The sequence below is a fragment of the Hippocampus bargibanti genome, linkage group LG09 (assembly GCF_051943395.1).
Source record: "Hippocampus bargibanti isolate YZ-2025 linkage group LG09, ASM5194339v1, whole genome shotgun sequence".
NCBI classification, from domain to species: Eukaryota; Metazoa; Chordata; class Actinopteri; order Syngnathiformes; family Syngnathidae; genus Hippocampus; species Hippocampus bargibanti.
The window spans coordinates 16,683,357-16,707,675 of NC_142742.1; the positions used below are offsets into that span (position 1 = coordinate 16,683,357).

At 41.2% G+C, this 24,319-nt stretch overlaps 3 protein-coding genes across 5 annotated transcripts in view; 2 read left to right on the top strand and 1 right to left on the bottom strand.

Moving 5' to 3' along the window:
- The window catches only part of adi1 (acireductone dioxygenase 1), a 22,870-nt gene extending 15,146 nt beyond the window's left edge, over nucleotides 1-7,724 (top strand). The window contains exon 6 of one of the 2 annotated variants that reach the window (XM_089003983.1): nucleotides 7,040-7,724. Coding sequence is in view for 1 of the 2 variants with exons in the window: in XM_089003984.1 (XP_088860110.1) it covers nucleotides 7,040-7,144 (105 nt within the window). In the remaining variant the exon portion in view is untranslated. The remainder of the gene's footprint in view (nucleotides 1-7,039) is intronic. The other variant, XM_089003984.1, reaches the window with a different exon arrangement.
- Nucleotides 1-14,328, bottom strand: part of trappc12 (trafficking protein particle complex subunit 12) — a 24,997-nt gene extending 10,669 nt beyond the window's left edge. The window contains exons 1-3 of the mRNA XM_089003981.1: nucleotides 14,294-14,328; nucleotides 12,570-13,857; nucleotides 11,039-11,155 (exon numbers count right to left, since the gene is read on the bottom strand). Coding sequence (XP_088860107.1) covers nucleotides 11,039-11,155; nucleotides 12,570-13,841 — 1,389 coding nt within the window. The 5' untranslated portion in view covers nucleotides 13,842-13,857; nucleotides 14,294-14,328. The remainder of the gene's footprint in view (nucleotides 1-11,038; nucleotides 11,156-12,569; nucleotides 13,858-14,293) is intronic.
- Nucleotides 14,329-14,504: 176 nt separating this feature from the next.
- The window catches only part of eipr1 (EARP complex and GARP complex interacting protein 1), a 55,696-nt gene continuing 45,881 nt past the window's right edge, over nucleotides 14,505-24,319 (top strand). For both annotated transcript variants that reach the window (XM_089005064.1, XM_089005063.1), the window contains exons 1-2: nucleotides 14,505-14,651; nucleotides 14,850-14,933. In XM_089005064.1, the coding sequence (XP_088861190.1) occupies nucleotides 14,610-14,651; nucleotides 14,850-14,933 (126 nt within the window). In that variant the 5' untranslated portion in view covers nucleotides 14,505-14,609. The remainder of the gene's footprint in view (nucleotides 14,652-14,849; nucleotides 14,934-24,319) is intronic.

Genomic DNA, 24,319 nt, shown 5'->3' on the forward strand with positions numbered 1-24,319 from the left:
ATGTGGCGACTAGCTTTACTTGTCTGCACAGACCACTTGCGGCATCACCTGAAAGTAAGGTTCCTTCATGTTTGGTCGTGTATATCTCAGCAGCAAACAGCGGGGGCATAAGTTGTTTCATTTCAGTTTTCCCTACATTATGTAGAGTTCATATGAATGTACATCCCATCTCTATATTGTGTGGCCTCACTCCCTTCATTTATCATTTCTGTCATTTCATTTTGAATACATCAAATAGTAGTATTCTCCATTTTGGTCTCTTTCCACTCCTTTGTGGCTCGTTTTTATTTGAGATTTCCTGTAGTTTTTTTTCTGTCGCACTCTTTTTCTGCAGAGTCATTGGGGTGAGAAATGAAGGTAAAAACAGTAGGGAGCAGGGATGGTGAAAGCACCTTCTAAAATAAAAAATACACACCAAACATGTACGCAAGTTGCAAAGTATGAATGAGTTTGTACATGTGTATCTTGTTGCTGGTGTGAAATGGGCAGAGGGTAAATACGGATGAGAACATCTAGTATTTACAGTACTGGGCACACGAGACCCAACACAACAGCATGTCAAGCGACAGCGCGGAAATCAACACTGGAAGTGAGTGTAAAAAAATAAACAGAAGAAAAGGGATTTGCCAAAATAGTTGAGCGATTGAAACAAGAAGCAGTTGGTGGTAAAGTGAGCTCAGGTGAGCCAGGAGGGCTGCATGGGAAGCATCAGGCGGAACCAGGATGCACAAATAAGTACGGCACAGAGACTTTACAAGACTTTCCAATGCACTCGAGACCAGTGATTCTTAACCTTGTTTGAGACACAGAACCCAACCAGTTCATATGTAGGTTCACCAAATAATATCTCATCTCATCTCATTTTCCGTACCGCTTATTCCTCATTAGGGTCGCGGGGGTTGCTGGAGCCTATCTCAGCTGTCTTCGGGCACGAGGCGGGAGACACCCTGAATTGGTTGCCAGCCAATCGCAGGGCACACAAAGACATACAACAGTCACTCTCACACTCACACCTAGGGACAATTTGGAGTGGTCAATCTGCCTGCCATGCATATTTTTGGAGTGTGGGAGGAAACCGGAGGACCCGGCGAAAACCCACGCGGGTCCGGGGAGAACATGCAAGCTCCACACAGGGAGGCCGGACCGGGACGCGAACCGGCGACCTCTGCACTGTGAAGCCGGTGTGCTAACCACTCGACTATATATATATATATATATATATATATATATATATATATATATATATATATATATATATATATATATATATAAGTTAAGTGGACACATGGATCAATACATGAGCAAAGCACAGAAAGGCATTGGTAGAGATACTAGAGGTGCCAAACATCAGCTGCTGGTTGACAGAACAGTCGCATAAGAGGTCAGGTCCCGACATACCAAACTGTGCACAGCCTGGATTTATTACAAGAAAGCATATGACTTGAAGCCACACACATGGATCACTCAATGCTTGGAGTTGTATAAGGTCAACAGGACCCTGAGAGCCTTCGTTGCAAACTCGATGAGGACGTGGAAAACCACAACCAAATAATATGACAAATAAAAATGTGTTTTTTGTTGTTAACAAATTTGAGATATAAAATTATTATTTTTTAAATGGTACACAAAATGAACCAACCAGTGATGGCCAAGCGGCCATGTAAGAACAAATGTACATGTTGAGACATGCGTTCCTTACCTTCCATGGCAGAGCCTCTGTCGAACCCCTGAGACGATTCAACGAACCTCTCGGGTTCGATCGAACACAGGTTAAGAAGCAATGCTCTGGACCAGGAGTTACTTTTTCCTTTGGAAGGATGTTATGATCGTGCAACCAAATAAATGTTTAATTGTAAAACAGTGATTGTTATTTCAGAAATTAACTGACTAATGACACTTTGGGCTAAGGTGAGTTCAATTTCACAGGCACCACCTTTGTTGAGATGTGACACCAAGATAATCTGTCAAAGTGAATTAGGCTTCAAGATTTCAAGAAACAAATGCATCATGCCAAGATCCAAATACATTCAGGAAGGAATTGGAAAAAAAACACTTTTTGAAATCTATCATCCTGCAAAAGTTTCCAAAGCCATTTCCGAGATTCTGTGGCTTCAGGAAACTGCTGTCAAATCCATTACCCACAATGCAGTAGATAAAAGTGTAAAAAGTGGTAAACATTCCCAGGAGTGATTGATCATCTGAAATTATTCAGCGTGAGTGTGACTATGACTCATCGAGGAGTTTGCAAAAGAACCTAGCACAACATCCACAGCACTCCAGATTACGCTGGCCCCAGGTCAGCTCATTGTTCACAATTCTACAATAAGAAAGACACGCTTAAATCATGCTGCAGGGCAACAATCCAAAACACATGAGCAAGTCCACATCTGAATGGCATTTAATTTAAAAAGGGAGAAAAAACAAGGTTTGAAGTGGAAAAACTCAAACTATGGATTTATGGACACAAACTGAGATGTTGTGGTGTGACCTGAAACAGACAAGTTCATGCTCGAAAACCCTCCAATATGGGGTAGAAGAAATTTCACAAAGAACAGTGGGCCAATTTGACTCGACAGCAACTGATCACCACCTCACAAATGCTGGATTTCTTTTTTTCCCAGAGGTTCAGGTCACAATTACTTTTTCACATTGCGAAAGGTGCGTTTGGAATGTTTGCATGGCTTAAGTGAAATTCCCATTTATAAACTGTATACTGTATTGTATTGCATTGTTTAGTCTCCATGAGATATGAATAAACATTTATATATGTGATTTAAAATGCAAAGACATCAGGAAGTGGGAAATACTTTTCATGCCTCTCTCTTTCTCGCCCCCTATCTCATTCCCTCCCTCTCTCCTTCCCTTCTTCGCTCTCTCCATCTCCTTCTCCCTCCCTCCATGTCCGTCTCCATCTTTCTCTCCCTCCCTCGCTGTCTCTCTCTCAAAAAACAAAAACAAAAAACAAAATACATTGAAACACTATGAATAAACGAACGCCCACGTCTTTCCACCAGAGCGAAGGCCTCCAGGCAACCCAAAGTTAAAAAGACTTTCGCCACTCAGATTTGCTTGATACAGAGCTCCCCTTTCTATAAAAGTCTGGCATAACACAAAGAGGGGAAAGCATTGGTATATGACACACTTGAAGGCCAGCGATTGCAACCGAGGCCATCTTCGCTTTGAAGCCTGTGTCGTTGGTGCATAGACACTTGAACCGTGGGTACAGAACAGTCATCAAGCTGCGGGGTGGTTCCCTACTACCGCTACCAACTCCTTCACACATCGGCCATCATTCCTCCCACCGGCAATGGATAGAATATTCCAACTGTACCACAGAGAGATGGAAAAAAAAACAATCACAAAACTGGTGTAATACACGATGAAAAGTAGCTTGTGGCTTTTAAGAGAACTCAGCATAATACTCCCAAAGATGATTCAACTCAGAGTCCAAGTTCGAAGTGACACTCCTCTGGGTAATATGAACCACTGATTGACTTGTATGCTGTTAGATTGGCTTAATAGTGTGGTTGTCAACAATAACAGCCTGGCCTACTTTTTTTGCCTCTGAGACAGTCAGCGCACTGCTAAAGATGACATGAGAGACGGTAAGTCCTCATCCACATCCACCCACTCCCAAAAAGAGTGCATATACTGTTTTCCAATGGTGCAAAAAAGTGTTTAACTTGATTCGAACTGACTCATAAAATGCTCAATTTCCAAATAAGACAATGTGTGGGATGTAACAGTACCATGTATTCTATTGAGATTTTTTCTGGCAATATGTTACATACAACAAGGTAACTAACATCCCATTATTCTGCTAATCGGCACAACTCAAAATGTATGAGCAAACAAACAACAGCACAAATACCCATAATGTATTTTATCATTCGGGTATATCTACAATTTTGTAAGCAGTCAAATTTGGTGATTGACTGGAAAGGAAAAAATAATCTCTGCAATGCGTGTCAGCATTTAAACATTTGGCTGGACCATAATTTCTGAGAACCAGCCATCGATACATACGTGCAGTGTAAACACTGCAAATCCGAATGGAATTTCACTTGGGTTCACAGGAGTGGGTTCTTTCGCCAATCCAAAACAGATGTCATGTACAGTATATGCTTAAATCGGAATAGGTTGACATCAATTTGCAGTGGATTTTTGTTTACACACTTGAAAATTGCTTTTCCCCACCAGAATTAGTATGTGATGGGAGAGCTTGAATTAAAAAAATGAAACATAAAAACAATTCTACCTGGAAAAATCCAGAATTAGTTTCACTTTGATCCAAGGAAGAAGATTTAATCGCAGGACACCATGTTAGTGTGAATATTTTCACATTTTTATTTTTCAAATTCATGGGATTGTAGTATGTGAAAATGATAACATTTGGATTTTGATTGGATTTGCCTGTATTAGTCTCGCAGTGGAGAAATTTACATTTCACAGCAGCAAAGTTATGAAAGGAATGAAAGTAGAAAAACAAAATATAGGATCTGCTGGAAAGGCAGCCACTCTCGCGGCTTCTGATGTTTTAGAAATTTGTCATCCTTTTCACATTAATGTCATGACCAGTAAACTACTTAAAATTTTCAAAAGGCATGTTTGTAAAACGACTTGACAATTTTTGGAAATGAAACACCTTTTATTGTCCTACTGCCTTCACGCAAGTGTAAAAACAAACACAACCAATAGGTGAAATAGATGACTCAAGTCCATCTTAATCAAATGTCCTCCAGTAATTTTACTTTGGAACCCACACATCTGTGATATTAGCAATCCAATAGAGAGAAGAGGCAATATCTGATCATAATCTGAAAGAAAAACTATCAGAAAATTATTGACTGTTGAACTTACATATGAGAAGTAATACGTCTGTGTAAGCTCTCAGTCGTACAGGAGTGGTCCATCGATGAGAAGTAATGTACAACAAAGTGGAACAGATTGCATTGAAACAAAAAAAGTTCTTGACGAATTGAACAAAGTTTCGTGTAACCAAAATGCCACCAGAAATCTGACACATTTCTACATTTTAAAATATTTGCAGAGCTCCACCACGTGCACGAGTGCACAGTTTGGTACATTGCTTGTCGTTTCATGACATCCTCGCTGCAGTCAATGCTACTTTCTGACTCACTGTGACGCACCATTACTTTGCCCTTGGCTTTCAGGAGCCACCTCCACCTGTCGCAGATCGTGACTGGCACACATGCGGACAGTTTCAGTATGTACATCTTGCATCGTGTATTGTTTGTGTGCGGGCGCTTGTGTTGTGTGCATGTGATAGCCCATTCCAAAAGGCCTGTAAAATATGCACAGCAGTCCTATTCATAATGCATGCCTACAGCAAGAGAAAAAAACTTGTGAGATGAGTAGATTTCCACCTCTCCATTTCTCTCCTTTGCCGATTCCTTCCTCCGCTGTGCTTATTGCTTTCTCTCTTACTTTTTCATTGATGTTGATCACGGTTTGAATAACTGCCTGTCAGGGTCATTTACACCAAGTATGATAGTAAAAGTGATTGGCAGCTTGAGCATTAGGGACAAAATTCTAAGGGAAGGCATATTTTGGGCAGAAGAATTAGGCACACATGCAATGCAAAGATGAACGATATATCGTTTTCTTGAGATGAAAGGAACAAGTCTCATTTAAATAAAGACTGACTGCAGCAACAGACTACAAGGTGTTGCTGCTGGAACATTCATTTATGCATTTATGTTATTCATTTAACAGTATAGCAGTAAATGACAACATAAAAAAGCAACTACAGTAAAGTCTCGTTATATCGATATTCAAGGGAGTCCGAAAAAATATCGATATAACCGGGACTATCGATATATCCGACCCTGTTTGCATGTAATTTTCTCCGTGCGTGCATAGAAATAGTATCGATATAACCGGGACTATCGATATATCCGATATCGATATAACGAGACTTTACTGTAATTCAATACATATAGGCCTTTCTCATGTGATGCCAAGTTTGTCCGCCATGTGCTGAGGAGGGTGAATGGCGGATGGCACAGTCATGCGAGAAGAGTCAAAACAGAGTCAAAGGTATACCTACATCTGTTTGTGGGCAAGAATGATGAACACTTGTCTGAACTATAGAAAAGAAATCATTCTTTCTGATAACAGTGATTGTAGTGGGGGAAAAGAGCTTTGTGAAAGAAGAGGAGCAAGATGGCTATCACATCTTCGAATTGACCACTTTACATCCATCCTCTACTACAAGGTATCAAGCTCATTTTACGCCGCGGGCCACATTGTAGTCCTCTCGGGGGCCATTATGAATTTGGGGAAGCCACTAGAATGTATAACTCCCTCCACATATTACATACAGAGTGCACAACAACTTCATGAATAACTATTTTTCAAATTTGAAGTACAAATAACGACTTATTGTGGTTTACCTGGGACTAATGTTCCCTCTAAGCTGCGTGCGCAATCCCGCACTGCTTGCACATACTCAGCACACAAGAACATCTATGCAGCACACATTTTGCAATGTAACTCAATGAGTGACAGGTGTCCAGCCAATAATGCCATACAGTTCACGTACGCTACGCAGCCAATCGGAGAACGGCACGAATGCGCCCTGCCCATACGCGCCGTGATACTGGCGCGATACTGGTGTGTGGCCACAGCGTACACATCTGATATTGCTCACAGTGGTTCCCAGTGTGCTCAGGGAGCTTGTATGTCTGCTCAGACACATGAAAAAGTAGAGGGAACATTGCCTGGGACAATTTGAAATTTTGGTTCAGACTTTAGCAAGCATTGTGGAATTTCACACGTTTGATTTGCTTTTGCAGGCCGAATAAAATAAGTGGCAGGCCAGATTGGCCTCCGGGCCTTGACTTTGACACGTGTGCTTTAGACTATAAACATCTGGGTCGGAGATTATAAAACAGAAATGAACTTCAATTTGAATGTATTTACAGTTACATAGAGATACAAGAGATTTAACATGACCTATTTTGATTAATTCCAGTCATTTTTCATGTGAGCAAATATCTTCTTCTTTTCCTTTCAGCTTTTCCCTTCAAGGGGTCGCCACAGTGAATCGGTGTCCTCCATCTTAAGGGGTTTGATCGTATGTTTGTTTTGGCCAAGCTTTTACGTCGGATGGCCTTCCTGACAGAACCCTGTGTATTTATCAAGGCTTGGGATCAGCACAAGAAGACACTGGCTTATGCCCCCTTGTGGCTACAGAACAGTCAACTTAAAGAACTTAATAAAAATGAAGATGCTCAGTAAAAGGCTCCCAATCACAAAATGGTCATCGGCACAGCAACATTCAAAAAAGCAAAACTATACTCACCATTTCTTTTCATGTGAGCATATACTGGAACATGTTTCAATTTATTTGAGCAACAGACACCTTTTTATAAAAAAATATAAAGAACCAACAGTCTTCTTGAAAACACGAGCATTGATTAACTTCCACAATAAATGTATGCAGAAGGAGTTGCCAGCTCCCACTCTCTGCTATATTGTGTGTTGGAGGGGCTGCGTCAGAGAAGAGAAATGCACATGGCCCCACAGGACCATCAGAAATCCATTTTCAGAGCGCAGATTACAGCTACAGTGCATAGAAGCTACAGTGGAGCAAACAGTTTTTGAATGTTTTTAACTGCAGTCTACCCGCATCAATACCACTCATCCACAGCACATCGCCATAACACAGCAGGGTAGTTCTTTCAGTGATTGACTCGTGTCACAATCTGACAACTCAAAAAAATGGTTTCCACTCCAAGCCATTAAATTCCATAACACTGCCATGGGCAAAGAGTAGGAGATAGCTGACAAGTTAGTGAACCGCACGTCATCCAATGAGCTTCTGTTAGCCTATCTTGCCTTTCTATCTACTGATATGCACCTTCAATGCTGCACAGGATAATTATCTATCAAATCTATCCATTTCGAACAACATTTATGCTGTTCAGTAGAGGTGTAATAAAAAGTAATATGAACCCCCCAAAAAAATAAAAACTCATCTCATCTTTTTGACTTAAAAGATGAGAATGTATTGAATTGTTTCACTTTGAAACATATTTTGACATTTATTAAATCACATTTTATTGGAGAGATGCATCTCGCCAATGAATGGCACATTTCCACCACTGACAATTTCATCCAATGTAAAATGACAGCAGACAAGTCACTGCATCATACCACCACAATTTGAGTCATACCAAATCAAATTAAAAATTGTGTCAAACGGTATCGATACGTTGACTTAAAAATCAGGCTTGGGGATTGCAGAAATATATGTCCCAGTATTAAATAATCAGAATGCAAAAAAATAAAATAAATAAAATAATAAAAAAGCAAATGTCTGCTCGCCATCATTTTGGGAGGTTTGACGAACGTGAACAGCAGAACATCAGCGTTCAAAGTGAAGTTGGTAGTGGCATTATAGCGGTGGCCAGAAAAACCTAGTTATATGCTGGGATCCAGGGGCCGATTTAACATTACAGCTACTTAAAGTGAGGGTTAAAACACTATAGAAATGCTGATTAATGTCGAAGATATACAGTACATGTGAACAAATACCCATATTTCAACTTATCAATCATTTTATATACACACACACACACACACACACACACACACACACACACACACACACACACACACACACACACACACACACACACACACATACAGTCTCGTTATATCGATAGTACTGTCGATGAGAAGGTTTCTTCAGCCGTCATCTGTACAAAAGTGAAGGTTTCGGACGTTTCGCCTCCTATCCTATCCTATCCTATCCTATCCTATCCTATCCTATCCTATCCTAAATGTCAGAAAGAAAGAATAGCGAACGAAACCAATAATTCTCAAGATTCAAAAAGGAGAGGAGTAGCAGTACCGTACATTGCAGGAGTTTCTGAAAAATTACAAAGAGTCCTTTGGCAACATAAAATTCCTACTTATTTTAAACCGATAAACACGTTAAGGCAAAAATGAGTGCATCCAAAAGATAGGCTACCAAATGAAAAACAAAGTAATGTAGTTTATTCCATACATTGTAAGAATGAAAATTGTAAAGAGCAGTACATTGGGGAGACTCAACAAATTCTCAAAAAAAGACTTTATCAACATCGCAGGGATAATACTAGTGGGCCTCAATCGGCAGTACATTTGCACCTAAAAGCTAGCAACCACTCATTTGACGACAATGAGGTTAAAATCTTAGCGAAAGAACATAGATGGTTTGAAAGGGGGGTAAAAGAGGCGATTCTTATAAAACAACAAAATCCTTCATTAAACCGGTCTGGTGGGGTGAGGTTCAATTTGGATCGTTCATACAATAGCCTGCTTAGGCAAAACAGGTTAGGCAACTTTCGCAATGCTGATGAGGGTCGTTATGCTGATGAGGTGATACCGGGGGGAGTGGGGGTAATAGGCCAGTCGTTAGTCAGGAATGTAGGAACAATCAGTGGGGCCACAGGGAGGGGTCCCTTGCCCCCCCCCAACCTGAGAGTAGGGACCCATCATAGCTGTGTCCGGCGCCACCATGTCCGGACATTAGGGATATATAAATGGGGCCGATACGACCAGTCAGACTTTAGTTCGCTGACGAAGTCTCTTGGATAGGAGGCGAAACGTCCGAAACCTTCACTTTTGTACAGATGACGGCTGAAGAAACCTTCTCATCGATGGACCACTCCTGTACGACTGAGAGCTTACACAGACGTATCGATAGTACTGCTTATTACGATACTATTTCTATGAACGCAAGGAGAAAATTTACATGCCGCAGGATCGGATATATCGATAGTCCGGTCATATCGATATTTTTTCCGACTCCCGAGAATATCGATATAATGAGACTTTACTGTATATATATAGTCTTCTTTTCCCTTCAGGGGTCGCCACAGCGAATCAATGTCCTCCATCTATCCCGGTTTTGTGCATCCTCTTCTCTCACACCAGCTACCTTCATGTCCTCTTTGACCACATCCATAAACCTCCTCTTCGGTCTTCCTCTCGGTCTCCTGCCTGGCAGTTCAAGATTCAGCATCCTTCTCCCGATATAGTCGTTCTCTCTCCTCTGGACATGTCCAAACCATCTCAGTCTGGCCTCTCTGATTTTCTCTCCAAAGCCTCTAATATGAGTTGTCCCTCTAATGTACTCATTCCGGATCCTATCCAACCTGGTCACTCCCAAAGAAAACCTCAACATCTTCAGCTCTGCTATATATATACACACAAACACATACATACATATACACACACATACATACATATAAACACACACATACATACATACATACATACATACATACATACATACATACATACATACATACATACATACATACATACATATATATATATATATATATACATACATACATACATACATATATATATATACATACATACATACATACATATATATATATATATATATATATATATATATATATATATAAATAATATATAGTTTGCTGACGAAGCTTCTCGGATGAGGAGAGAAACGTCAGAGACCTTCAAAGAAGTACAGATGATGACAGCTGAAGAGACTTTTTCATCGATGCCAATTTAAACAATACCATTCTGTAAAAACATATTGTTTTTTCTTAAGTGCATTTTTTAAAAACATTTGGTATTGGAGTAATCTGAAAGTAATTAAGAGTTTTCAGTACTAACTGCATTTTTTTAACACGTAATGAGTACATCGATTGGAATACAATTTTTAATGTAAACCTTGAAACCCTGGATGCCAGACAGTTGCTGAGCACTTCTAAAGATTACCAATAATTCACACTGATTGTCAATTAGTGGGAAATGTAAGCATGGTGCCTGCACACAAGGATGAGTGTGCTGGTTCACTATACGAGTGTGCTGGTTCACTATCAGATCTCGTCACAATTAATAACAGTGTTCCTTGAAAGTAGAAAGAAGTTCATTTAACTAAAATATCAGTGAGTGAATTTCCCACAGCTTTTATGTCATGTTCTTTTTCAAAACACCAAGTATTTGGCTAAAACTGAATCAACAAATTTACACACAAACTTACAATGAGCTGTTTGAGACCCAGGAAAGATTGTTCCACAGAGTTGGCAGTAAGAACTTGTCGCTTCATGGCCGCCTGCTCGCCCAAGAATCGAACCATTAAATCTTTCACAGCATCCCCCTGTGACAAAATACAGTATTGTGGCACATAATGCAAAAGGATTGTATACTGTTGTTGGTTGTTACTCGAATTAAGTTAAATGTGGAAAAGGAATCTGTGGCAAATTAATAGACTGGCAGGGTGATATTTTAAAATAACATAAATAGAATATTTCAGTGATAAAAATTCAGAATACAAACTGCCATTCTATCAACAAATTATTCGATCTTGTCACTGTAAAGTGACCTTGAGAATTTTGAAAGGCGCTTAGAAATTAAATGTATTATTATTATTATTATTATTATTATTATTATTAAAGCAACAACAGAGAACCTAGGTAAGGATGCCTGCACATAGGAGAATGAGGTATATGTTCAGGGCTGCAACAACAAACCTATATTTCCATAGGAAAAATAATCGGTGTCGTGAATTTGCATCAAATTTCATGATCAATGTGTTGTGTGGCATGAGTGTGATGCCGATCAGTGGCTGCATCACACTTTCATCATGTTAGTTGCGTTATGCAGGGCACACGAGTTGAGGTGTATTTACACGCTGTTAATACAGAAAACCAGCAATGGAGTAAATCTCTGTAGATTACAATGGACACAGACAGGGACTAAACATAACAAAAACACACACACACACACACACACACACACACACACACACACACACACACACACACACACACACACACACACACACACACACGTTTGTCTGGAACTGTGCTAAAGTGTAGTCTTACTATCTATGAACAGCAAATTAGTCGATCAATAAATGCATGTCTCGAGTGAAAATACTAGCACATGGAAATTAGATAGGATTGCAAGGTAAATTATCAAATTTCATTCTAAAACTGTTCTCCCCCAAGAATTAAGACTCCTGCAAAGAAGAGGCAAACATGCTCTTTCTTCAAGTTGTTTGTCACTACCAACATATTTATTGCAAAACTGAGCCTAACAGGTGAAAAAAAAGCCCACTCTCTAAATGCTGTTGCTACAGTAAAAGAGGAAACATAATCCATTTATATCTGGGTAAATAAGGCATATTCACATGTATTGTATAGCATGTACTGTATTTCAATGTCCATGGCCTATTTTGAAGGTTTTTGATGTCAATATTTCATTAACAAAATAATTATTTTGAGTCAAATTATTCAAGAGTTCTTCACAAACCATGCTATTGATGCTCTTCTCTACCATATCGATTTGTAATAATATCAATTTTTTGACTAACTGATTGTTTTTCTTTTGTACAATTCATTTCTTCATGAAAAAAAAAAGATCACTAATCGACAATTTCAAGAATCAGTCATTGCATGCCTATATTTGATAATTTGCCTTGTACAACGAACTTGGTGGTAGGGCTGCATCCCATGTGGTAGGAAGGAGTTGTTGTTTTTTTTTACTTTCTTGTCAATTATTTGTCTTACCTGAAGGTTGTCAAACTTGAGACCAGGCATGGTGAGTCTGTTACTCTCTGTATATGATGAGCTATACTGTTGTGTGGCTGTAGAGAGCAATGACTTCCTTGTATCCTCAGAAGGCAACCACGCATCATGGCGTCTATCCACCTCACTCAGACTCAGCGCCGTTGCAAATGCGTCATCACTTCCTGAGAACACCTCCTGGAGTTGGTTGAAAGGCTGGGGCTGAGTCACTGGAGTAGAGGCAGGGGATTGTGTTGGTGATGGTAATATTTGGGATGGATGAGGCTGAGGCTTGACTGTGGACTCGGCCGTGGCAGAACTATGTCCTGAATGAGGAGTGGGGATGCCAGGGGTGGTAGAAGACAGATGCTGGAAGTTTGTGTCCATTGGTGTTGCAGCTGGGTTTGACAGGATCTCTGCATTTGGGTTGGACACTGAGATGAAGGAAGAGGGGGCCATAAAGGAATCAAAAAAGTCAGAGGCTGGATTGGCTTGTCCGTTGTCAGTGAAGAATTTGCTGAGGCTTGGGCTGGGCTGGCATACAAGTGGAATGGTCGACTTGCTGGGAGTTACTGCTTCATCACATTCCCCGGTAGCTCCCATACTAAAACTGGGGGACTTGATGAGGGTGGGCTGGAAGCCGTCAGGTATCAGTGAATTTGGCTGTTTGCTCTGGCTGAATATAGTGCACACTGGCACAGGTTCATCTTTGAGATTTGTCCCTTTATCCAACACTGGTTCCTCACTTTTAAGACAAGATGAACTATTTGTGTCGGCAGGGGATGAGTGGGCATCCTCTCTTGCATTTGTGCATTGCATTGTCTCCACTTTCTGCTCTGAATATTCTTTCTGTGGCACATTAGCAAATTCACTCTCAGTCACAATATGTATGCACTCAGTTTTTTCCGCAATATCACATGATGAGTGTATTTCATTTGCCTCATCAACGCCACTATCGAGGAATGAATTGATTGGAGCATCATTCTCCTCCTCACTGTTATTTGGTGAATCAGAGATAATGACACTTTCCATCATTTGGTCATTGAGCTTGTCCATCAGGCTTTCTGATGGTGAAGCACTGCCGTTTCCTTGGGGTGTCACATAACTTTCCCCAAGGTCGATGCTTTCTTCTTGTGGCAGAATATAATTTCTGGTAGTGGTCTGAAGACTGAGCGTTGACGCTGGAGGGTCTGGGCATGGTGTCTCCTGAGTGACATCCTCAACTGTGATGTCCAGAGTGACTGGCCGCTGGGAAGGAGGCTCCTCACTCTCCATTTACTGCTTATCAAATCTTAAACCATAGTGAGGGAAATATGTAAGTAATTAAAATCAATGGGCGAATAACACATTCGGAATAAATAATAACAATAACAACAAACTGTAGAACGTACATTAAAAATTCCACATGGTTCGCATAGACAGCAAATTACATAACTATCTTTTGAATAAAATACTGTAACTAAAATTTAGCAAGAGATTTTGTTCAAGAAACGTGAGGGCAACCACGCAGTCACTCATGCACGGATGTCATTTAGCCATTTCGCTAACGCTTCCTACACCGGTATGAGAGGCAGCTGTTCCAATAAATGCTTCGGGAATAGTCGCAAGCGATTGTGACACCCGTCACACATATAACAGTCTCAAATGATTCATGCAGAATTCTAACAACTCTTATAACAGGACCCAAAATAGGACAGCATAAAGACAAGAGATGTACAAATTCTTACCTCGCACGGATCAAACATGTAACATGAATGCGCACGCGCGGCGTTAGGTACCCAACAGTCGTTCTACGGCAGGTCAAATTTGCCAAATTTTATGTCGAAAAAAAAAAACGTACGTAGTATTCTATATAGATTTACGCACTTTCTCAAACGTATTCAGCGTGAAATGAACGTTGTTACGTTTTTCTTTCCGCTAGAGATGTATTTTGACGTTTTTTTCACTTTGCAAACGCGGAAGTGGAGAACATTGAAAACAACCTTATTTACTCAATCGCGTTTAGCAAAATCTAAGCCTACCCACTTCAGAAGTACCCTGAAAATGGAAGACGACGCACCCGTTATTTATGGTCTTGAATTCCAGGTATGCAGTGAAGTAGAGTTATGTTACAGTTGTATTTATCTTGCTAAAAACATCGTTTAAATGTTTTATGTTCCATTTTCCCCATACACTTATTTGCGGTAGATGAATATATGTATATATTTTTGCAATATATTTGGTTTGCTTTCATGTATCAAAGCCGTAATTTTGCAGCAGGTAACATTTGTGAATGTTTTGCAGGCACGATCACTGACTGCACAGACAGCTGAAACTGATGCTATTCGTTTCCTCGTGGGTACGCAGTCTCTGAAATTTGACAACCAGGTGAGACGTGGTCAAGTCACACAATTATTTAAAATGGAAAATTGTGCGTACAAATCATCACATGCAATTGTGTTGTAGAATTAAACATTCCCTTTCGTATATGTGTGTATTTTGCACGTTAGATTAGATTAATCTTTAATAGTCTCACAGTAGAGAAATTTGCACTTCACAACATCAACATTATGAGAGAAATAAAATACAAGAACAAAAACTTTAGGAGCTGTTGTAATGGTACTCTCACTGCACCAACTTGAAGTCATAATAACATAATAACAAAATAAAGCAACACAACCCATAAAACACAGATCGCCAATCAATCTTAACTACGGTGACACCTCAGCTCCCGAACATAATTGGTTCCCAGAAAGTGTGTGTGAGGCGAAAAGTTCGTCTTCCGAACATTTATTTCCCATAAGAAACCATTAAAATTAGAATAATCCATTCCCTGGTCCCCATAAAACATAATGTTCTACTAAATAAGCCTTAAAAGTACACACAATATACCGTATTTTATGTATTATAAATGTGCTATTGTATTGTAATTAAAGACATACACCGTACTGTATAATAAAGTCGTTTTATTTATCTTTGTGATGATAATTGATGGCTTGATGGAATGGATGACAAACTTCCAGGTTGCCTCTTGATGCTATCCGAGTAAAGTTGCTGGGCTTTCTCGGTGATAATACCCTCACTCACACTGTCACCTGCGAGTTGCTTTTCGTTAATCCAAATCAACAGACGCTTTCAACCTCTTCTATTGTTTTTCTACTTCTTTCTTTCCTTTCCTCTTTCTTTCATAACCTTGCTGCTGTGTTACTTCATGGTAGAGTGAACGCTGGTGCGAATGGCTGCCGCTGCTCACCCGCCCGCACAAAGAAAGTTCTTATCCTGTGACTGTAAAGGGTCCTTGTGAGTTTTGAAAGGCGCTTAGAAATTAAATGTATTATGATGATGATGATGATGATAATGATGATGATGATGATGATTATTATTATTATTATTATTATTATTATTATTATGTGACACAAACGCACACGTCATTCGTGTTTTTCAATGATCTCCTTCTTTTGCTCGACCGTAATTTTCTTTAATGTCTTCTTAGGCTTAACAGTAGCCTGTGGTGGGGTCTTTTTCGGTCCCATAATAGCAAAAGTATACTCGAAATGGTCTAAAATGTCGTTCAAACACAAACCACATCCACACTCAAAGAAAGTGGGTGACAAACTGGGATATCGTAGTTTGGTTTCGTCCGCCGAAAACTAGTCTGCCAGCCACCGGGGCGCTGCTCAACCATGTGGTTTGGTTCATCCGCCAAAAACTAGTCCATCAGCCATAAATTCATGGAGTCAGCGTCGCTGTTGTTGTCTGGCAGTTCAGTGACAATTCCTGCCTTCCTATCCGCCCAGATATTTACGATCCACTGGCAGATAGTGACGAATGTCGTCTGGCGCTGTCTCCCCGTCTTAGTGAAGGTGTGTTCGCCTCCTGCATATATATAATATATATATATATATATATATATATATATATATATATATATATATATATATATATATATATATATATATATATATATATATATATATATAAAAAATCCTCGTCTCACCCTCCATGGGTGGTGTCTGTCCCCCATTTTACCTCAGGTCCTCTACCAGAGGCCAGGAAGCTTGAGGGTTCTGCGCAGTATCTGTGCTGTTCCCAGCACTGCGCATTTCTGGACCGAGATATCCGAATTTGTTCCCGGGATCTGTTGCAACCACTCATCGAGTTTGGGGGGGTCACTGCCCCGGGTGCTCCGACCACCACAGGCACAACTGTCACTTTTACCTTCCAGGCTCTCTCCAGCTCCTCTCTGAGGCCTTGGTATTTCTCGATTTTCTCATGTTCCTTCTTTCTGATGTTTCCATCACTCGGGACCGCTACATTCACAACAACGGCTTTCCTTTGCCCTTTATCTAGGACAGGGGTGGGCAAACTTTTTGACTCGCGGGCCGCATTGGGTTCTAAAACGTGACAGAGGGGCCGGGCCAGGAGCATTTGGAGGGAGTGTTTGGGCTGGAAATACTAAACCTAAAGCATTAAAGGACAACCGACGCCTCCGGACAAGTTATGTCCATAATTTATAAAATCACTTCAAATGACTTTGACTGAGCGTATTTTACAAAGATTCCACAGCATATAGCTATAGTTCACATTCTAAGACTTGCGCTGAATATTCACAAAGTCTTGTTTTCGAGTTGATGACGATCCCCATGTGACGTCACGTTTGGACCGCCCCTGACCGAGAAAGCGACACACAATGCATTTTGGGTACTTTGTTTAGTCTGAAAACTTCGTGTTGATCCGTGTTGATAGCGAAATTAGAAGGAAAACACATAAATAACACAATGGTGAATCGTTGTGTGTTGCACCAAGACAACTATTTGATATTCGCTGACACAAATTCCCAGCTGACAAATCAGCCCATTTCCAACGGAGCCTGGGCACAATCTTCTGCATTTTCTGGGTGCTACATTGCTGTCATTGGCGGCTCGAATTGATATGGGAGGACTCCTTGAATCAATTGCAAACAGTTAAGCTTTCCTCTTCAGAACTATTTGAATCATATTCCTAACTGGATGAGTAACAAGAAAGCATCTTCTCCGAATCTGAAGCCATTGTTTTGATTCTCGAGCAAGGCAAGATATCTTGGCGTGACGTCACGAACAAGGGGGTGGGACCTTCTGAAACTGGCCATTTCCGGATTCATTTTGAAGTCATTTTTATTGGTGTCTTTCATTTGACTAAAAATATCAGCCTGCGTGTTTTGGGTATTTTAGTTGTTATTAAATGTTTTTCTGATGTCAGTAGGAAACAAAAAAAATGGTGCCGGTTGTCCTTTAAATGTAGTGTGTACAAACCTCTTAGCACAGTAAGAACACTACAACCCAATTTATTAACTGTCTTTCAAATGTGAAAAATATCCCTGATCAGTTAATAAATTTGTCTCAAGGAATATGGCGTTTACATACTATTTCGCTGATACCTGGAGGAGGAAATGGAAATAGATTAAAATAGCATATGCACTGTGATTCATCAAGATTGCGTCTGTTTTTAATAGGTTTTCATTGAAGGGGCAAAGTTAAAGAAATCAATATTTATTGAAAAATGGAATCACTTTCAACATTCAAAAGATATTATTCCACAACGAAATATTCAAGCTCAATAATACCTACTTGTGTTAAAGTCCGCCAAATCATAGATGGTTTGTCCTGACAACAAACTCCTCACTGACGCTCTCGCCTTCACGCTAAACAATACACGTGTACCGTCGCCGAGCACACAGACATAGGCAACCTGCAGTTACATTTGCATACTCGGCACGGGAGCCAATCAGAAGCCTGCTGCTTTCTTCCGGACTTTCGCAAGCGTTATAAAGTCGTGCAATTGCATATCATTTTCCAAAATAGATGCACAGAACCTCAGCCCAGAAGAAAGATTCAAAAGAAGCTAACAACATATGTGACGCTACAAAACGTAAATTTACATTAAACCGTGACTGTAAAGTGTACGTGAGACTTACGAAAGGGGCTTAGTGGCTCGTAGGAAGCAATGCAAACGTTGCATTGTGCACCACAACGACAATCGACTACTGCAGAAAAATCTGGCCATGCACATTTACCGTAAATTAAGCAAGGTAGCATTTGTAATAGGTACACTCTTGATTTAAAAAAAAAAACTTTATACTGTGACAATGTTTTTTAATGTGATTAGTTCTCTCATTGTCCTTCAAGAAGATGGGGCAGGCAACTTTTCAGTTATCTGCCCTGTTGTCCGCTAACTTTTTGTCATGAGTTTCAGACACTGTTTTTACTATAATTTGGGCAGGTTCGGCGGGCCGGATTAAAAAGCCTAACGGGCCGTATGTGGCCCGCGAGCCGTAGTTTGCCCATGCCTGATCTAGGACCACGATATCTGGTTGGTTGCCCATTACCATCTTGTCAGTCTGTATCTGGAAGTCCCACAGGATCTTTGCTCGGTCATTCTCTACTACCTTGGGAGGTGTTTTTCATTTTGACCTTGGGGTTTCCAGTCCATACTTTGCACAGATGTTTCGGTAGACTATGCCAGCCACCTGGTTATGGCGTTCCATGTAGGCTTTCCCTGCCAGCATCTTACACCCTGCAGTTATGTGTTGGATTGGCTCAGGTGTGGTATAGCCGTGCCTCTATGGCTCTGGTGTTCAGGGCCTGCTCTTGAGCAGCCAGGATGAGTTCCTCTGTGCTGTCCTTTAAGCCACACACACATATATATATATATATATATATATATATATATATATATATATATATATATATATATATATATATATATATATATATATATATATATATATATATATATCTATATCATCTCATTTCCCGTACCGCTTATTCCTCATTAGGGTCGCGGGGGTTGCTGGAGCCTATCTCAGCTGTCTTCGGGCAGGAGGCGGGTGACACCCTGAATTGGTTGCCAGCCAATCGCAGGGCACACAAAGACATACAACAGTCACTCTCACAGTGTTAAGTTAAGTGGACACATGGATCAATACATGAGCAAAGCACAGAAAGGCATTGGTAGAGATACTAGAGGTGCCAAACATCAGCTGCTGGTTGACAGAACAGTCGCACAAGAGGTCAGGTCCCGACATACCAAACTGTGCACAGCCTGGATTGATTACAAGAAAGCATATGACTCGAAGCCACACACATGGATCACTCAATGCTTGGAGTTGTATAAGGTCAACAGGACCCTGAGAGCCTTCGTTGCAAACTCGATGAGGACGTGGAAAACTACACTTGAATCAACGGCAAGCCACTAACGCAAGTGTCCATCAAATGTGTCAAATACCAAGGTAATGCACTCTCTACACTGCTGTTCTGCATAGGACTGAACCTCCTCAGCCAAATAATTGCCAAGACAGGCTACGGATACCGCCTCAGAAATGGAGCTACAATCAGTCACCTCCTCTACATGGATGACATAAGGCTGTATGCTAAGAGCGAAGGGACATAGACTCCCTGATCCACACAACCAGGATATACAGCAGTAACATCGGGATGTCATTCGGGCTGGAGAAATGTAGTCGGATGGTGACTAAGAGGGGCAAGGTAGTCCACACTGAAGGGGTCTCACTCCCTGAAGGAACAAGAGCAGATATTGAAAACAGCTCCAAGTACTTCGGTATACCACAGGCCAATGGCAATCTCGAACTAGCAACAAGGAAAGCGGCTACGACCAAACACCTCCAGCGGGTGAGGCAAGTCCTAAGAAGCCAGCTCAATGGCAAGAACAAGATCCGGGCAATAAACAGCTATGCCCTGCCAGTGATCAGATACACTGCAGGAATAATAAGGTGGCCAAAGGAAGAGATTCAGACCACGGATGTTAAGACACGAAAACTCCTCACCATGCATGGAGGGTTCCATCCCAAGTCCAGCACCCTGAGACTGTACACAAGCCGTAAGGAAGGAGGCCGGGGACTAGTGAGTGTGAGAACCACTGCCCAGGATGAAACATCCAAACTCAATGAATACATCAAAGAGAAGGCTCCAACGGATGATGTACTCAGAGAATGTCTCAGACAATGGGGACCATTGGATGAGGTGCTGGAAGGGGGACAATCACGGGAGGAAAAGCCCCGACACGGGATGTAAAGCCCCTACGCGGGATGTACCACAGAACCATAACTGCAGTGGCTGTCTCAAGAAGTCCTATCAGTGGCTGGAGAAGGCTGGCCTAAAGGACAGCACAGATGCACTCATCCTGGCTGCTCAAGAGCAGGCCATGAACACCAGAGCCATAGAGACAGGGATATACCACACCAGGCAAGACCCAAGGTGTGGGTTGTGCAAAGAGGCACCTGAGACAATCCAACACATAACTGCAGGGTGTAAGATGCTGGCAGGGAAAGCCTACATGGAGCGCCCTACCGAAACATCTGTGCGGAGTACTGGAAACCCCAAGGTCAAAATTGGAAACACCTCCCAAGGTAGTAGAGAATAACCGAGCAAAGATCCTGTGGGAATTCCAGATACAGACTGACAAGATGGTAATGGCCAACCAACCAGATATCGTGGTCATGGATAAAGGGCAAAGGAAAGCCGTTGTCGTGGATGAAGTGGTCCCGAGTGATGGGAACATCAGAAAGAAGGAACTTGAGAAAATCGAGAAATACCAAGGGCTCAGAGAGGAACTGGAGAGAGCCTGGAAGGTAAAGGTGACAGTCGTGGCTGTGGTGGTCGGACCACTCGGGGCAGTGCCCCCCAAACTCGACGAGTGGTTGCAACAGATCCCGGGACCAACATCGGATATCTCGGTCCAGAAAAGCGCAGTGTTGGGAACAGCACAGATACTGCGCAGAACCCTCAAGTTTCTTGGCCTATGGTAGAGGACCTGAGCTAAAATGGGAGACAGACACCACCCTTGGGGGGTGAGCCGAGGATTTATATATACAGTGAGACCTCAGCTTACGAACACCTTATCTTACAAACGCTTCGTCTTACGAACGTCAAATTTATGAAAATTCAACCTTGAAATATGCACTATTTTTCACGATACCCACCCACCACGGCTGGCGGAGTGCTCTTCGGATCTGGCGGAGTGATCTTCGGATCTTCGGCGGAAGCACACGACCGAACAGCGCTCCAGCCGGCGCTACTTTCCACGCCCCCTCTCTGAATTCACACGTCTATCGCCTCCGAGGAGCTTTTTGCAGATACTTTTACTATTATGGGACTGAAAAAAACACCACCGGCTCGTGTTCAGCCGGAGAAGACACAAAAAATAAAATCACTGTCGAGGAGAAGGAGATCATTGAGAAACACGAACGAGGTGTGCGTTTGTGGCGTCACATGTGCACACCGCGGCTGTCATGTGAATCTCAGGCTGACACATCTCTCACGCTGTGTGTCGCTTCCCTGAGAGTAACATTCTTCATTTCCACCATTGCTTCAGCAACTTGTTGAAATGAAATGAAATTGAAGTGTCTTCTTCGACTGGCGGAGGTCGCGAGCGGCGGCGCCGCCCCAGCTGTCAACTCGCACGTTACAATTTCGCCGTCATTAGTCACGTGAAAGCATCGACTAAATAACGCCTTTGTGTAAAGTTTGCACAACACTGTAAAGCTTTTAGGCGAAGGATGGTGGCAATGGTGACATGATGACAGGTGAGGCTGTGCCTCACCTGTCACCATGGAAATATCAAATGACAAAATAAATGAAACAGTTATATTTATATAGTGATTTGTACTGTAACGTTCTTTTCCGTTTAACTTCACCATTTTTGGATTTTTTTTTTTTTTCAAAATCGCTGAATTTTCACATTTACCGCTCAAATACTATGTGGAAACGAGCGGTGAGGCAAGCCTCACCATGGATTGCGCAATAACTATGCTAACTGTGCTGGCTTGCTCTGCAGTGAGACCACATTGCTGTCCCTCTGCATATCGTGATTAAAGTGTTCAAACACTTTTAGTATATGAACTAAATTTCTACACTTTAGCTGGTGTATATAATATACAGTCACTGTACATTATAAACACTGTACAACAGTGTTTATTTTATTTTATTTTTATCAAAACTGTGTGCATAGGTGAGGCAACAGTTCTCCTGCCGCATGACAGGGGGCGCTGGTGATTACGGAGATTGAAATTCTTTTTTTATGGAGACCTGGGAACGAATTATTCTTATTGTAATGGTTTCTTATGGGAAAAACATTTTTTGGGATACACACTTTTCACCTTACACACTCTGTCTCGGAACCAATTAAGTTCGTAAGCCAAGGTCTATGTATATATATATATATATATATATATATATATATATATATATATATATATATATATATATATATATATATATATATATATATTTTTTTTTTTTTTTTTTTTTTTGCTGTTTGAAATGATGGTTTCAAGTCTTATTCTTTTAATGTTCATGTGTTCTATTGTGTTTACTGTGTGTTGATTTGTGTGAATGAGAATAAAGAAATATCTGTGTGCATGTGGGCGTGCATGCACATCTTGCATTGGTCATTACAGAGACAGATGAGAGAAACAGTTGGTGCTAAACGGGGGGAGAAATAATTAGCTCTCTGTGAAACAGAGAGAGATGATGGTGAGTGTGAGAAATGTCTGCTTAGAGAAAAATGAGCCTGGCAGGCTTGAATGTGAAAATGGTCTGGCACCAAATTCCAAGTTCAGAAACAATCAAAACTGATTCATGTCAGTAACTATGACAATTCGCATGATCTGCGTAATTTCTTCTCACACATTGTCAATAGCTGAATATACATATTCTTGACACTTATTCTCCTGAAACATTTCAGGGAAAAAAGGGCAATGAGTTTTTATTTTGTTTGAGGAAGATGATCGAAGAGCAGACATGCAGCGAGAGGCATGTTTACCGCATGAAAACAAAATTTGAGCTTCATACAAGTCTTGCAATTTTCGGACTATGAAGTGCACCAGATTAAAATCTCCAATTTGCAAATTTAGCTATAAAAACAAATGTATGCATATATTGCTTTTATCCGGATGTGTCTATGTTATAACGGGTTATTTATTTAAAAAAATAGGGTAATGATGTTTTATTTTTTTTCAACTTGTTCTTTAATTATTTTCCCCAAACAATGTAGAGGGCAGCTAGTTAAACGGTAGCACCCGCAAAAAAATTCTCAATCTCTTTTTGTTGTAGGAGGCAAATTTGCTGACAAGCTTGTGCAGTATTCTTCATCACAGACAAATGCAGCCTTTGGAAATCTCTTGCAGTTGCCTGACTGTAGTTTTTGGACACGGGAATGGGTGTGTGTGGTGGGAGTGGGCGTGGGGATGTTGTTGTTGGCCTGAGTGGCTGTCCTCTGGGTATAATGCCCATCGTCCATGGTGAATGATAGTGGGAGTCTGGTTGCCAAATAAACACCAGATAGACCGCGGTCCCACTGCAGAGATTGCTGCATTTATGGTACTTGTTCCCTCTGCTCATTAAACTCAACTGATGATGCAACTTTTTGCTCTCAATTGCTCCTTCAGAGCTTTGCGCACACACAAGCACATACACATGCACACACACGCACACACACACACACACACACACACACACACACACACACACACACACACACACACACACACACACACACACACACACACACACACACACACATTTACGCTCTCTCAGGCACCCCCTTCTGCTAACATCACACACCAAGCACATCACAATGTCCGTGACATGTTGGTAGGAGTGGATTTAGACACCGATCTACACTTTCAGGATCCACTGCAAACCTCAGCAATGGTTGCTCTTGCAAATGTTACTCTGATGCTTGGGGACGTTAATGTCTCTTTCCACTAGAAAGCAAAT